The sequence below is a fragment of the Aulonocara stuartgranti genome (assembly GCF_965226115.1).
Source record: "Aulonocara stuartgranti genome assembly, chromosome: 1".
Taxonomy (NCBI): domain Eukaryota; kingdom Metazoa; phylum Chordata; class Actinopteri; order Cichliformes; family Cichlidae; genus Aulonocara; species Aulonocara stuartgranti.
This window is the reverse complement of record NC_138939.1, coordinates 25,860,296-25,876,916: the sequence shown is the minus strand read 5'-3', so window position 1 is coordinate 25,876,916 and position 16,621 is coordinate 25,860,296. Positions and strand designations below refer to the sequence as shown.

Genomic DNA, 16,621 nt, shown 5'->3' with positions numbered 1-16,621 from the left:
TGGAGCATGACTCCAGGCTGTTTGGAATTCATAAGTCTGTTTGGCAGGACTGGCCCTGCATATTGAGAGCTGTCAGAGTCAGCCTGAGTGTTAAACACAACTCTTCAGCTGGCAGTAAGAAACAATGGCAAAAAAGAAACACCTTAGTTGAATACAAAAGAGACGAAGAATGGAAGTCCTCTGTTGGAGGTTGAAATATTTAATCAGCTCTTGTGCTGGAATAATGGATGTGAATGAATAATGTTACCCAGATGAAGTGTTGTTAAATGACCACCTGTATATAGGGCCTTTTTTTTTTTTTTTAACTATTTACTGTGAATTATAAAAAGCTTTGTATGATTCATAGTGTTAAATAATTCCCATTTGCTTTGTACATGGCCTTGATGCAGCACCTCAGTTCATTTTCTGTGCAAAACCAACCATTTTAGCTTGTTTCCCCTTTGGACCGCCCTTCCTTTAAAACAGCCTCTTTCTTATTTGCTGCCCCTTGCAAACAGCAGGTGGGTGGGGCTGCAGTGCTGACAGCCCGAGCTGTGTGCCTGTGATGAGAATATAAAGGATATCCCTTTCCTATGATGTGTGAGGAGACTAGAATAGAAAATGTTGCTTGGGCAACGTAACTATCCACCACCATAACAATTTATGTATGATAGAAAATAAAGAACAGCATAATAGATGTACTTTAACAAAAGAAAAACAACACGTCTGTGTTGTCCACACACCGGCAGTAGTGAAGAATCTGAATATGGCTGTTAATATCTCATTCTGTGACACTGAAAAAAATACAGCAGAATATGTGTTCTCTGCAAATCTGTCTTATGGATACAGAAGCCTTTCGCAAATGATCAGCTGTGTTCTCTATAATCCTCTGGAATGTGTACAACAAGAAGGAGTCCGTCACTTTTGCTCTTCCTATGATGGAAAATTCTTCTCCGTCAATGATTTAATGTAATTTTACTTTCTGTATAACCAATTGATTCAAAGCAAACAGAAAAGTGCAGTTCTATCTGTCTTTGAGTCTAAGGATGCATTTGCAAGTGTGTTTCAGCTTTGTGTCTGGGGATGTGTGAAGGATCAATATTTTCCTTCCCCAGTGTGACAGGTGTACACTGCCGCAGAATGCGGCTGATAGAAACCCTTAGTTAGTGTGAAGTCACTGAGGGGAAATACATATGCATAAGACTACGACCGCTGGGGATATTTACCAGCAGTAACCACGCAAACAACAACAACAGGTAGCTGAGCCTGAAACCAAGGCATGTTTAATTCATGCCAGATGCAGCAGTGTACACTGTCCGTACACCTGTGAAATAGCCCGTGTTTATTGGAAAAGGACTGTGCATGTGTGCGCTTGTGTTTGCTTCTATGCAGTGATGTGTGCCTGTCAGACTGTCTTTCGGTGTTTGTGTCTGATGTCTGCTTTTCTCTTGCTGTGTGGGAAACGCAGTGAGAGAAGAGCAAGGCCCCAGGAAGTGATGCTGTCCCTGTATGAGGAAACATTCGCAGTCTATTACCCTGCGTGTAGATATAATTAGTGTAAAGCAGGAGTAAAAGCTCGGGTTGCTACAACCATCTGCCAGGTGTATTTCTATTTATAATACAGGTGGACAGATTTGTTTATATTATGAATAATTGTATGCTTTTTTTTTTACCCATTTATTGCAAATTGCTGATCATGGCCTTTAGTAAACGGCTTGTTTTGCATCCTACAAAGATGTAAATTACCCATGCAAATCTTATAAGTTCATATTTCTGGAAGATGATATTTCTAAAACTGATAAACATTAATTTAAAATGTCTATCTCTGACTTCTATTTAAATAAATGTCAAGATCATGACAACAAATGCTGTATATATATGTTTTTGTTACCGAGCGTAGCACTTAGCATTATCATACATTCATCTGCATCTACAAAACAATACAGTGGACATTTTCTGCATTTTTGTAGGCAGCATATCAGTTTGAAGTATTGCAGAGCGTCACGGGACTATAAGAACAGTCACTGCGACCTCTTAGACGAAGAGCTGCAGGCGATATACTTCACACCTCCAACTTCTCAGCAAGGTAACCAATTTTTACCGAGTCCTGCTGTTTGTAGGCTTGTGTCATGTGCAGTACAAAATTACATGACAGTTGTTCACAAAATCTTGGAAAAATCCAAATATTGCCTGTAGGGCTGGGCCATATTATACCATTCACAGTAATACCGGTATAATGTTAGGCAACGATAGGAAAATGAAATATCGCGATAGAATGGGAGCAAAACGCGCATGCGCAGTGCCTTTGTTTTCATACGCACATGGCCGATTGTTGAGTGAAACAGATGAACCAGAATTGGTTTGTAAAAATGGTGCAACTTCAGTGATGTGGAACTGGTTTGGTGTTTGTCCGTCAGATACACAACAAAGCACATTTTTTTGCAGAACATGCAAGCGGCCGTTGTCATTGTCATATTTGTCGGACTAAGATGCTCTTAAATCTGGGAGTAATCTGGGTCCTAAACCCCCCTCTTCAGGTCAAACAACACTGCAGCATCACTTAGAGTTAAAAACTGTCTAAATTCTTTCATCTTTAATAAAACGATCAGCATTGCTGCTTTACCAGGTGTAACTATAAAGTTTAACTTCCAGGCATCCATGAAAACAAAAGTTATTACATTTAACGGAGTTATGAGTTAGCAGGAAGCTAGCGGAAGTTAGCTCGCTAGTTTCGCTAGTTACCTAAGCATGATATAGCACGTTCTGACGGAGAGATTTCTGAAAAAAATCAAACATACAGCTCTGCTATCACTTCCAACATAAATGAAGACAGGAAACTAAACAGCAGTGACGTTTGTAGGGTTACTGAAGTTGGGCTACCTGGTATATAATGATGTGCTACGGACCAAACTTCAGTCAGGAGAACAACTGAGATAATCCATCCACAATACGAGGTTAGTCATTAATATACTGCAACAACATGGGAATAGAGCAGCTGCCAGAGAATTCAACATTAATGAATCAATGGTACAGAAGTGGAGGAAGCAAGAAGAATGAGTTTAATAAAGTTTGATTTATCTGACTGCTTTGTTTCGCTTAATGTGCCTTATAATCCCGTGCACCTTATGGTCCGAAAAATGCGTACTGCACACTGCAGTTTAATGTTGCAAAGCACCTCTTTTTAACTTCAGTGGATATTATACATGGTTATGCTCAGGATATGTCAGCCCATTTCTACTGGAAATGCCTTTTGGTTAAACTTTCAGCAAGGAATTTGCATTTGCACTGTTACATTTTTATAAAGCTTTAATGTACATAAAAACCAGCTTCTTGTTTAAGTGAAAATGAATGGAAGGTTGTCTTTTTGCGCTAGTAATGTTGTGGAGTTGTATTTTGTCAATTATATCGTCGGTTATATCGTTATCGCAAATTTTCAAATATATATCGTGATAAATATTTTTGGCCATATCGCCCTGCTCTAATTGCCTGACATCTTTTTAAAAGAAGTCCGCTTGTTTTGCAGCCCCCAAAAATGTGATCTATAGGGTTAAACCACATTTTCTGACAATGCTGTTCACTGCACAGCGTTCGAAATTGGATGTGGCTTTTAATTGGCCATATTTTTGCGTTTACACTGATTTGCATTGGCTATCAAGCTGTTTTTTGGTTTTTGTTGTTGTTGTTTGTTTTTTTGAAAAGGCAGATATGAGTACATTAGTGACAACAGTGTTATTGACTGCTTTGAAAATGTCATATTGCTTGCGTTTGATAGTGAAGCTATCGATCAAAGAGAGGCCCTGTATTATTTGTTATATTTTTTTCTCAAGTAAAGTGTGTGTAGGTTAGCCGTACTAGTGGCAGGAAACCGGGCTCACTTTTGGGGCACTGTTAGATGCACCAAGGCGTGCTAACGTAATGCCATGCTTGGCTGCAGCTCACAGTGGCTGAAGGTTCACACTGAGGGGCAGGGGACTTCAGGGACATTCAGCTACAGCCCTTTCACATCTCCGCATCACCCTGTCTGATTTTACACGGCTACAAACTCCTCCTTCACTTGTCTCGTAGTCTTGATTTCAATATGTCATATTTGTTTATGCACTGCAGGGGAAATGTGCTGACATCTCCATAGGAGTCTGTCTCTTATGTGCACATCTATGGTTGTGCAAATCCCACTGCCTGTCCAGTTTAAAAATAAATAAATAAATAAATGCTTACAAGAATGCGGTCATAGAGGGTGACCTATAAATGTCAAGGGACTGTCCCCTCTCTTTCTTTGGAGCCAGATATTCAGGCTCCGCTTACTGTGACCATAGACGCCCATACTGATCAGTAATATTTTCGCTACAATGACAGTTTTTTATCTCCCAGATACTATACACAATGTAAACTCTCACCACTTGTGCCAGCTCTATTGAAAGGGCATAATGTTTTCTAAAATTAGCTTTGAGCCTTTACAAATTAAATGTATCAAAGTGGTAATTATATAAAGAGCCAATGCTGTTTTCTTTTTGGACTGATCATCACTGTCACTAAATCAAAATATGTGCTTCTGACAGCCCTAGTAAGATGTAATACATGTCTCTGGGGCTGCAGCTAATAATTCTTTTACTCATCAATTAGTCTGTTGATCATTTCATCTTTATTAAATCATTAATTGTTTCATTTATACTAAATTCAAATAATAAATCCTACTACCAGATCTCGAACCACATTTTTTTTAAAAACAAATTATAACAAGCACTATTTGGCTGCAGCTCCTCAGTGAAGTGTAGGCTCAGCCAAAAAAAATGTATTGATAAATTATTAAATAAAATTGTATCACGAGTACATACTGGCACATATTTATCCTCCAAATTATGTCTCATTTCCACTAAAACTGTGGAACTGAATCGTGTTTTTCTGTAATTAAACAAATATATTTGAGGTTGTGAATGTGGGAGAGAAGGAGGAGAAAAAGAGGGGAGCAGAATCAATGCTTAACAAAGGAAAACATTTATATATGCGTTAGAGCTGGAAAGGCCTCAGTTAACTATGTCAGTGCTGGTTTTTGGATTAGCCATAGGGACTGTTATAGTGCTCTTTCAACAGTCCCGTCTCTGCATGTCCTCTATTTTCTCTTCTTTCACGTAGCTCCCTCAGTTTTTGTGCTCTATTTGAGTCTAGTCCAAATTACAGTCATTGCCCCCAAATCACACCACTGTCTTGAGGCTGTTTAGTCTGTCCACCTTGTCATCCTCTCCCTCATCTCATTTCTCCCACTTTTGTTCTCCTTTCACTCTCCTCTCATTGCTTGTTGCCTGTCCTCATTTTTAATCCTGTCTGCTGTGTCAGAAAAAGCTAGACAGTACAGTCTGCACATGTGCAGCTAACTACAACAAACAAACAAGGGACTAACCTTCAGTGACTGGTGCTTTGCCAAGTAATGATCTTTAATTAGAGTCAGCCTAATACACCCAAGCTAACAAGCTGTCTTCTTGCTTTTACCCTTTAAAAGACTGGCTGGGGGACTTTGGCACATGACTCACATTTGTTTCACCATACGACTCTTAAATGTAGCTCTCCTTGGCACATCTCATTGTGTATGTGCAAAGTCATAGCCTTCTAGAGTACAGTGCGCACAGTCCCATCCTCACAGATAAAATGGTAAGGGGTTTTTTCTTTCTTTTTATACCATTTGTGTTCCTAAGTGGTAATGTACAACTGTCCATTAGAGTACGAACGAAGTAAGAAGGGTTATTTTGTGAGCAAGGTTTTTCACCCCTTTTCCTCCATTCAATCAGTTTTGCTTTTCTGAATTTGTTTTATTTGTACTATGAGTCATAGCAACTCTGCTTTTATACCTCAAGTGTGCTGATTGCTGGCAGAGATGCAGAAAAACACACACCTAGTCTCATCTTTCTGTTATATACACTGAATATGTCTGAAAAGTTCTGCACAAGTTTTGTTCAGTGTTACCAGTTCCACCATGAATGACTGGTTAATCCACACAGAACAATTTAAAAATGACTTACAAGTGGAGGGAATTTTCCCACAATGAATCATATTTGCAAAGAGGAAGCATACTGACAGTTGCACAAACAAATCAGCTAACGGCTAACTAGTCTTTACAGGGCTCGCAAAATGTCAAAATCCCTGGTAGCCCTTCGGGCAGGCACTCTTCTTTCTTTTGGTAGCCCAAAATAAATTTAAGTAGCGCAAATTTAAAAAAGAGGACAATTTTTTGATTGATGTTTTGTTTCCTTTACAATGTATAATATTGTAAAGGAAACAAAACACCAATCAAAAAATAGTTAAAGCACAAATTACAACAACTGTATAAAAATTACAATCATCAACTCAAACATTTGGTTCTAATTGAACAGAAATTTCTATGAACTTGTAAGAACTGTGTAGAACATGAATCAGTCTGTGTCAGATCCTGAATTTGAAATTTCCACTGAAATCATGGGTAAGAGGTAAGTGGAACCAAGATCTAGGACATTTGCTTTTTGAAGTTTGGCAAAATTTAGCAGTCTTTGCAATGGTAGTTCACTTTTTGCAACATAGTATGCTGTTCTAAACAGCTTTTTCAGGACTTGTTTGTTCTTGGTTTATTTTTAGTAGGTTTTTTGCAATTGGTGTTTGTTCTGGGAAAGATACTGCAGACTGAGCAATGGATTCTGATGGGGGTCTTTCTTAAAATTACTGGTCCCAGTAACAAAGGCGCTTGTCGAGGGAAACTTACGACACACCCGGCAGAACATTATGTTATTTAGCTTATCATTTTCAATATGTCACATATTGACAGTGGCTCATTGATGCCAATGACATAATTACCCAGCTACATTTGCGAAAGAATGCAAATGTTGTAATTGTATCGAGTTTCATGCCGGGACAGAATTTGATAGCAGAAATGTTAAAAGATTTTCCACGCTTTGTTTCATTTACAGTGTTTTGCTTTCTGTGTAAACACAGGCGGGAATATTATGCCAGTATTACTGCAGTCAAAATGATGATAAGGTTCAAAGGACTGACTCCCATGGTACATAGACTTAAGTGTATAATTATTTTTTGGTCTTCAAATTACAAATAAGAAGTGTATTGAAATAGAGCTTTCATAAGTAACAGGTAATTATGTAAAATCATTGTTTGATTATCTATGCTGTCATGACAATTCTGGTACAAATACATTGTGATTTAGATAGCATTTATACATTAAGGCTTGATAATGCTTCAGATGACATAGTTGTTTCAGAGGCAGACAGGCAATTGAAAACTGTTTTTAATTGACTGGTAGGTCTAAAACTCACAGGACCAAAGAAAGCAAGGCTTTTTTCCCTTTTAGGCCTAGTAAAAAACAAAACAAAACAAAAGTCACACTCATTTCCTGATGGGGTCGGAAGGACCTATTTTTAAGCTCTTGCATGCACAAGTAAATATGTCAGTTACAGTTAACAGTATAGTTAAACTCTTGAACACCTGGCAAAAGATATAAAATAAGCAGGAGGGTGGGTTAAGTTATGTTAGTGAATTGGTAATTATGTGTTCTTAAAATTGTGTTTCCAAGTGACTTCTGCTACCTAAAGATCCTACTTTTAGGAAACTGAGAGGCAGCACTGGCGACTACCGGTATTTTTTATTATTATTTTTAATTCAGATGGCATAAATGATAAGGATTTAGTTAGAGCAGGGCGATATGGCCAAAAATATTTATCACGATATATATTTGAAAATTTGCGATAACGATATAACTGACGATATAATTGATGCGAGACAAAATACAACTCCACAACATTACTAGCGCAAAAAGACAACCTTCCATTTATTTTCACTTAAACAAGAAATGGGCTGACATATCCTGAGCATAACCATGTCCACTGAAGTTAAAAAGAGGTGCTTTGCAACATTAAACTGCAGTGTGCAGTACGTATTTTTCGGACCATAAGGTGCACGGGATTATAAGGCACATTAAGCGAAACAAAGCAGTCAGATAAATCAAACTTTATTAAACTCATTCTTCTTGCTTCCTCCACTTCTGTACCATTGATTCATTAATGTTGAATTCTCTGGCAGCTGCTCTATTCCCATGTTGTTGCAGTATATTAATGACTAACCTTGTATTGTGGATGGATTATCTCAGTTGTTCTCCTGACTGAAGTTTGGTCCGTTTACAACATCCTGCCATGTGATTGCATTTGTCTCTAACTATCAGGAACCTTAACGTTAACTTTTATAAGTGGAAAAGTGTTAGTGTTCGTCCTCCAGCCTCACTGTTTATGTTATGCTAACATAGCTGTGTCGCTAGCGATCACGTAGCACATCATTGTATACCAGGTAGCCCAACTTCAGTAACCCTACAAACGTCACTGCTGTTTAGTTTCCTGTCTTCATTTGTGTTGGAAGTGATAGCAGAGCTGTACGTTTGAATTTTTTCAGAAATCTCTCAGTCAGAACATTCAATATCATGCTTAGGTAACTAGCGAAACTAGCGAGCTAACTTCTGCTAGCTTCTTGCTAACTTCTAACTCCGTTAAATGTAATAAATTTTGTTTTCATGGATGCCTGGAAGTTAAACTTCATAGTTACACCTGGTAAAGCAGCAATGCTGATCGTTTTATTAAAGATGAAAGAATTTAGACAGTTTTTAACTCTCAGTGCAGTGTTCGTTTGACCTGAAGAGGGGGGTTTAGGACCCAGATTACTCCCAGATTTAAGAGCATCTTAGTCCGACAAATACGACAATAACGACGGCCGCTTGCATGTTCTGCAAAAAAATGTGCTTTGTCGTGTATCTGACGGACAAACACCAAACCAGTTCCACATCACTGAAGTTGCACCATTTTTACAAACCAATTCTGGTTCATCTGTTTCACTCAACAATCGGCCATGTGTGTATGAAAACAAAGGCACTGCGCATGCACGTTTTGCTCATATTCTACCGCGATATTTCATTTTCCTATCGTTGCCTAACATTATACCGGTATTACTGTGAATGGTATAATATGGCCCAGCCCTAGATTTAGTTTCTAATAGTTTTTATCATGTTCTGACACAGTAATCTCACATCCTAGTATAACTAGACTCTATACAGAAACTGAAAAATTGAGTATCTGTCTCTGTTCTGAATGAAGAAATATTGTTCTAAGAAACATTTTGACACACTGAGATGATTTCTGTTCTTATGTTGTTATAAATACATGAAAACAAAACTTGGCTACAATAACAGTGACAAACTGATCTCACTGCTGTTGAGGAGATAATTTATAACTGCTCAAAAAATCTGATGTTTTAACCCCTCAGCCATAAAATGCTGGGCGGATGGGCTGGCTACATGGACACCAACTATATACTACACTACCCTGTCCTAGACTATACTCTGCTGTACTGTACAAAGAATCTGCAACACAAAAGTCAGTCATGTTTCATTGTAGGACTTAAAGTAAAGCCACCAGTGCATTTTAACCATTTGATTTCCAAGTGATATGCCTAATTCTGCTTTTGTCTCTCATCTCTTCGATGGAAATTTTCTATAGATAAAACAGAACTGGTCACTTTCAGTTCATTGTGGCTGCTCTTACGACACTGAGGCTATATATCCACATATTCAAATGTTTTTATTTTAAAGCTAAATTTGTTTGGATATAGATGAGCATTTTAGCAAACATTCAGAAATAATCTTCAAGTAAACTTGCATTACATGACCAGTGTAAACAGGACACAGACGGTCTGTTGCTTCAGCAATGCAAAAAAGATCAGAGATTTCTTGTTGACACGGAGGTGGAAAGTAACCAGAGTACAATAGCAGTGGAAAACACAGTAAATACACCAACATATTAGGCAACTACAGGTCAGCAAGAGGAACCAATGGCAATGTAAAAGGAGTACACACAAAAGATGTGAGCCTAGCCAATAATGTTAGACAATCACAAGCATGTATAAAAATTAAAATCAACAAATTATTAGTAGTGTTTATACAAAATGTGCTTTTGTTTGATTATGTAGCCAAAGTCATAAGCCATAAAGTGGCCCCAAATGCAAAGATTTAGATTTAAATGGAAAGGGTGAAAAAAAAAAAAAAAAACAAGCCATCAAGCCATGTTTTGATTTATGACGGGTAAAGAAGTGTGTATTTGATCTTGCTAACTTTAACTTGTTGTGTCAGTCACTCCGTGGAGAGAAAAAGTCACTTCACTATCTGTATTTTTCTAAGTCTGCATGACTGCTCTCTTCTTAAAGTGATCAAATACAGCAAACTTCATAAGAGTGGAGAGACAGGGAGGGGGTGAGAGATGAAAGGAAAGGCTCATCTGCATCTGTATTTGAAGTGGCAAATGCAAATGGACCAAATGATCTGACAAGAGAAAAATGTGAATTCCTCTCTGCAGCTATTTGCAGATGGAGAAAAAAAATCTATGTTTTCTCTATTGGACGGGGCCTTTTACATTTCTACAAAATGCCATCCTATCAGACATGTAATAAACCACCATGGTTCCATCTTGAAATTCCCAGTGATATTTTCAAACGATTCAGAGCAGCGATTAGTCTGTTTCGTTTGAGATTTTGCTTGTCTTATGCTGAAACAGAACCAGTGTCAGTAGCTGGGAAAAAAGGCTTTGGGCTCTGAGACTCGCAGTTTAAAGACACATTTTACAGCAAAGCTGAGAGCGAAAAGGCACAACACACTCAGTCTGCCAGCTCTTTTATTGTCATTTTTGAACAGTTTTTCTTCTCCGTTCTGCCTTCAAGCAGACTAAAGGACGGCGTCGGACTGAGGACTGTGATAGACTGCTGGTTTAGTGCTGTGTTTATGGTTGACTCCCTGGAAAATACCACTCTTTAGGCTTTCTCAAATGTTCAGTTTTGCTCCAATCTCTTAACACCTCTTGATGTTGATGAGTTTATTACTACAATGGTGTCAGTTTAGCTTTAACAGTGCGAAAAAGTGAAAGACAGGTGAGCACTTTCTGTCTCAGAAGCCTCAGTGTTGCTCCTACCTTCTTTTTCAAATGTCGACAATCCAGAAGCAGGAAAGAAGTGAATAAATGTTTACCTGCATCAGCACCGAACATAAACGCCGCAAATGAGCTTTCATGAAGAAATGTGCTTTCTTTTGTGTTGCCGTTTGCCAGTGGAAGAAAAGAATACCTCTCCTGCTCTTTTATTATATTTCACTGTGAAAGCTTTCTAACGAAGTAGTTTGACATTAAGGTGTGAAGATGAACTTCTAAGTATGGGCTGCTGTATTGGTGCTCTATCAATACACAGGCCAAAACCCAAGTTCAAACATTGGTTCAATATGTTCTGCCTCCATCAGTGACGTCAAAGGTGTTGGAAACCGCCACCGTGGCTTCACAATTCAGTCATTACAGAAGAAAGTGCTAGGCAGAAATAGAAAAGCTCTGTGTAAGTACCAGACAACACTCCGTTTCACTTTTTAGCTTAAAAGTGGCATTCACCAGCTTATTATTTCACAAAAACCACACAGTAAAAATGCTGCTGGCTTGCAATGGCTCCTGGTTGAAGACAATAACTGAAGAAAGAAGCTTTTTACTTACAAGGACATGTAACCATTTAGTGTTCGAAGAGCTGCATTTTAAAACTGAGGTGAATAATGTCCAGTAGCAGGTGAGCGGGCGCTGAAAGGTTGAGCGGGCCTGTGTTCGAGTCTGCACTGGACCATTTTCTCAGTGCCATTCCTCACTGCTCTCTCCCTACTTCTCTACTGTTCTACCCTAAAAAAATGCCCAGTGGCCAAGATTTAGGAAAAAGTGCATAGCTCAGAAATACTAACGCCAGAATTATAATATTAACATAGAGCCTACGACACAGCATGCATAGGTCGCAAAAGCTGATGAGGTATTTATTCCTGTGCAGGCTGCAGTGATGGTGATGTGTATTTACATTTCTGGGGAGGTTTGCATGGTTTGCTGTAACAATGTACCGACGTGGATGTAACTGTGTTGAAGTAACAGAAGCATTTTTATCAAAGTGTGTCCTCGTATGTGATCGGGGTGGAAAAAGCTTTATGAAGCCTGTAGTGAATCCTGAGTCAGCAGATCAGAGTCTAATCATGTATCGCAGTAATATCACTTAGATCAGTGTCACTTGGCACCAAAGTTCAGTCCGAGACCTGTCATAATGATGTGGGATTTATCCTGAGTATGTTGCGTACTAAAGTACACTAACCATCTTTTATATCTAATTGCACATCACGCAGCTAATCCATATTTGATGGTGTGAGAAGGATAAATTCACACCCCTACCATCACAGGCATGTGTTCAATAAAAGACGACAGTTTTGTCTTTGAATTCCTTGACGATCCAGAGCAGCGATTTCGATTAAAATTCTGCTTGACTAGTTCTCCTGTACAGCCTTTGTCAGTTGTTGGTTAAAGGAGTGCTACCTGGAAGATGAGACATATTTTACATCTCTCAGACATGTTTTACAGCTTAGATGAAGGCATATGTTGAGAAGCTAGCGAGGCTTCAAAGGAAGGGGCAGCAAGGTGTCACAGGCAGACAGACTGAGAAGAAACTGAACTTGCCAGGACTTTGATCATGTTCACCACTAAAGGCCAAGGCCCTGTTAGGGAGAAGAGAAATGCACTTTTGGATAAGAGGTCTTATTCAAGTGTGGGGTTTCTTCATTTCTTTTTGAAGTGTAAATGTATATGTATCGAAACAGCATTTTGTACTCCAGTCAGTATGTGGTTTTCATAAGTAATTTAGGCTACATGCAGAGCTGAAAATAATTAAATGCTAATACGTGTTAAAATGAATGTAAATTCAAAGATTGACATTTTGTCACACTCGACGTGTGATAATAATCCCATCCGTGTTGCTTTTCGTGACAGAAACGGCCTCAATTTGAGATTAAGCTAAAGTGTAAACAAGATATCAAAATGCAAATAGTTTATTACAGAACTGATCACTTTCCCAGCATCAGCTCTGAATCTGTGAGCGGCGCTTTTAAGGGAAACAAGCGTTTCCTTTAAAGAGGGGGGCATCGCTAAGTAGAGAGAAACAGACAGGGTGGGTGTAGCTGATGCACTTTTTAGGGGGAGGACAGAGAAACAGGACATGATTGGGAAATTGTGGAGCAAAAAGGATCAGCAGTGGGAAATAATTGTCATCTGTTGCAAGTTAGACTGCTACAACAGGAAGATGGCGCAAAAAGGGTCAGATAATGAGAGGAGACTTGCATTTTCAGCTGTGTTAAATGTTCAATCACAGCAAGCAACGCGAAACACTCTACTCAGTTCCTCCTTTTAAAGTCACCCACTGCCTCTTGTTTGCCTAACAGGTTTGTTGTGAACGTAACAACGTGTGTTTGTGTGTGCGCGAGTGCCAACGTTGACTTTCTTTCCTTAATATTGCAGTCGCTTCCTTCTTGTCTGCTCTCTTTCCTCCCTTTATCCTTATTTATTTGTCAGAGGTTGTGTTCAGGGACGTTCCTTGTCATTCGTCAGCTCGGCCCATAAAACACACTGTCATGACTGACTGGCCACGCTCCAAACTCATTACCGATTGGCTGACAGAGCGGGTCGCTCTGTTCTGCTCTGCTGTGTTTGACTCCTGTTTGCCAGACATTTCAGGCTCAGGAAACTTTAAATGCGGCGGTGTCTTTCCTCGCGCCACTCCTCTCAGCCTCACACTCAAGGTCACATGAATATGGATTTGCCCTCTCCTTCCAGCGCGCACATACTGATGATGAAGTCTAAGATCTACTCAGAGGGATTATAATTCAGAACGTAGGTCTGATCTTGGCATGTGGGCGTTGCTCTGTTCCACTGTCTGCCTGGGAATGTGTTTTAAAGAATAAGAAAGATGAAGAGGACAAGTGCCGGAGCAGAGAGCCGAGATGAAGAGCAGAGGAAGGAGAATGGATGATGATGGTAGAATCAGGGGAGGTGAAGCTGGGTGGGAGGGTGTCGTGCAAGGGGGGGAGACTAGGAGATTGGAAAAAAGGGCAACATACAATGTTATTGAGTTTCTGTTGTGGTTGATCAGCCATATCCATTTCATCATGCTGAGCTGGCTTTGTGCCAGAGTGTACTGCAGAAACTTCAGTCTCATCAGTGAGAGTATGTCGATTCTAACAGACTAGCAGTGCGACCTCTTGTGTATGTATGTAATTTGTTTTGCATGCGTAATTGTTTACTAAACTGTTTTTATTACTTCCTAACTTCTTTTATTTCATCATTTCGTGTTTCGCTGCATCGCCTGACTTTCTATTTTCTCATCGCTCGCCTGCTTTTGCCGCTTCTCTGTGGCTTGCTTGTAATTTAATCTGTAATCTGATTAACCTCCTTGCTCCCATTCATTTAACGTGTCAGTCACGCATCACCCTCTTCTCCCTCATTCTCATAGTTGTGCTCACTGCTTTGTCTCTGTTTTTCACTCGCAGAAAACAACAAGGCACCTTTACAAAGGTCTCGCTCTCGGCAGAATATAAATGCGAGTTCAGCGGCGGTGAAAGCTCCCTCTGCCCGGGAGGCCCATAATGAGTCTGAGAGCCATCCATCTGCAGCCAGAGCCAAAGCTGCTGTGGGTTCAGAGTCGGGCCGCGGTTACAGGAACGTGGCGGGTCACGGCTATGGGCCGGACAGAGAGAGGGTGTTGGAGAGAGTTAAAGCGACCGAAAAAGAGATGGAGGTTGGCACAGGAAGCGCGGGAACTCCAACCTTCCAGTCATCCTCCTTTAGTCCCACAGTGAGCAGCTGTGGCACCAATGGAGAGTCAGATGTAGAGGCACTCCTCGCGAAACTAAGAGCCTTGTGAGGGTCATTTCTTATATTTGAAAGAAAAAAATATATATACACATTTTTTTATATGCAGCATATAGTACATTTCTGCCCACACATTTAAATATACTCTGATTATAACCTTAAAGTTCATAATCAAAAGCTTTGTTAACAAGAGGAAATATAAATAAATAGCTGGGCAACTAAATAATGACAATGCATTTGTGTAGAAACGGTAATGAATTCATGGACCATGTTTTTAAGGCGCAGTGGTACAAAAAAAATCATTTTCTGGCAGATGGAGCACAGAAAGCTGATCGCACTTTGGCCTGCCCAATGTCCTCAGAGGTTATTTCTTGAAAAACTCTGATTGTGATTCATTAGGAATATTGAAGCGTATTAGTTGATTACATTATAGTTCAAAAATGAAAATGCACCCAAATAGATTCTGCCGTCTTTATCTGATCCTCCTCTGTGTGCCGCCATTAACATTTATGAATTCCAAAGAATCAGAATATAACAGCTTTTCCTCTGAAAGCTGCAGATGCAATGTTGCTAAGCACTTTTTTTTGTAAACCATAAAAAATGTTTAAAAACAAACTTTAATCGCATTTGCATTTTTACATCTTTATCATATGTCTTGTCCTGTCTGTATTTATGTATCACATTAGTCAAGTACAATTGAAAGTTTCAAACTTACATTTATTTGTATAACTTTTGGTTTTTATTTTTATTTTTATGTTTTCCTTTCTTTCTTTGTTCTTTATAAGTTCTTTTTGTTTCCACTCCCTATGTGTTAATGGTCTGTCTCTGTGTTTATAAATGTATTAATACTTACGAGTTAAGCCATGATTGCGCTTCCACGGGTTCTAATATTAGATTTTGTTAGAGTTTGGTGGTACTGGACTGTTTTTTGCTCTGTGTATTTTCTAGTGAATGTAAGTCTTCAGAAAAGGGAACAAACTTTGATCCAAAATATGGCACAAAGCACCAGAATGTGTTTTTTTTTTTCTTTCTTCTGCATTGCAACTGAACTTACTTAACCATACTTGTTATATCTCTATCTGTATTCCTAGTTTTTGTAGACATATTTGCAATAAAAAAAGGAAATAAATGTGTTTTTTTTTATTATTTTGTTTTATAATTTATATTATTATTTTGGCATGCTGTCATTGCCTATGTGGCTGTTATTGTTGTATTTTATTTTTTATTTTATTTAAATAGTTTTGTTTTTTGGGTTTTTTTTTTTTACATTTTTGGTTGTAATCAACATAAATGCAGAAAGTTGTTTGTCCATCCTAAATTAATATAGCAGGACAAAATGCTCTATAAACTTCCCAGCTTCAACTGTCTTTATTAGAAGGCGCACATAGCCTAACCAAAGCCTTAGTGAGACCATTATAGCTTCAAAGGCTGAGATCATACGTAGCCAAAGTAATCATTCATCCAAGCATTTTCTGTTTGTTCTTGTGTTTTTCTTGTACCTACCTGTACAATTTCTCTGTAAGTCTACTTTGCTATCCTGCCAATGTCCTTGTAGTCTGGACACATATTCTACATGCAGCTAAAAAAAACATACGACTGCAATTGTTGAGTTTATCAAATGTGAATGTAGTTTGCACAAAGCGTACGGCCACCACAGTCCTACCTTATACAGGCCAGTGGCCACCTGGGAGGGAATATTCAAAGCGTCACGTGGCTCTTTTAGATGTACGGTGGTGTTACTGGCCTACAAATGTATTCTTCTTTATCAGATTTCCATTAATGATAGATTTTTTTTCTAAAATGTATTGCCTTGGTCAGACAGAGTACAAAGTGATGAGGCTACAGTAAGCAGTGTCCTTGTAGAAGTGAATGGACGAATGGATAGTTATATGAAAAAAAAATTATTTTATTCTTAAGGTACCATGACATTAAAA

General features: G+C 38.9%; 1 protein-coding gene across 3 annotated transcripts in view; it reads left to right on the top strand.

Moving 5' to 3' along the window:
* Positions 1-16,411, top strand: part of LOC309702738 (protein diaphanous homolog 3-like) — a 165,862-nt gene extending 149,451 nt beyond the window's left edge. For 2 of the 3 annotated variants that reach the window (XM_082527368.1, XM_082527369.1), the window contains exon 30: positions 14,366-16,411. In XM_082527368.1, coding sequence (XP_082383494.1) covers positions 14,366-14,739 — 374 coding nt within the window. In that variant the 3' untranslated portion in view covers positions 14,740-16,411. The remainder of the gene's footprint in view (positions 1-14,365) is intronic. The other variant, XM_082527370.1, reaches the window with a different exon arrangement.
* Positions 16,412-16,621: the final 210 nt, after the last annotated feature.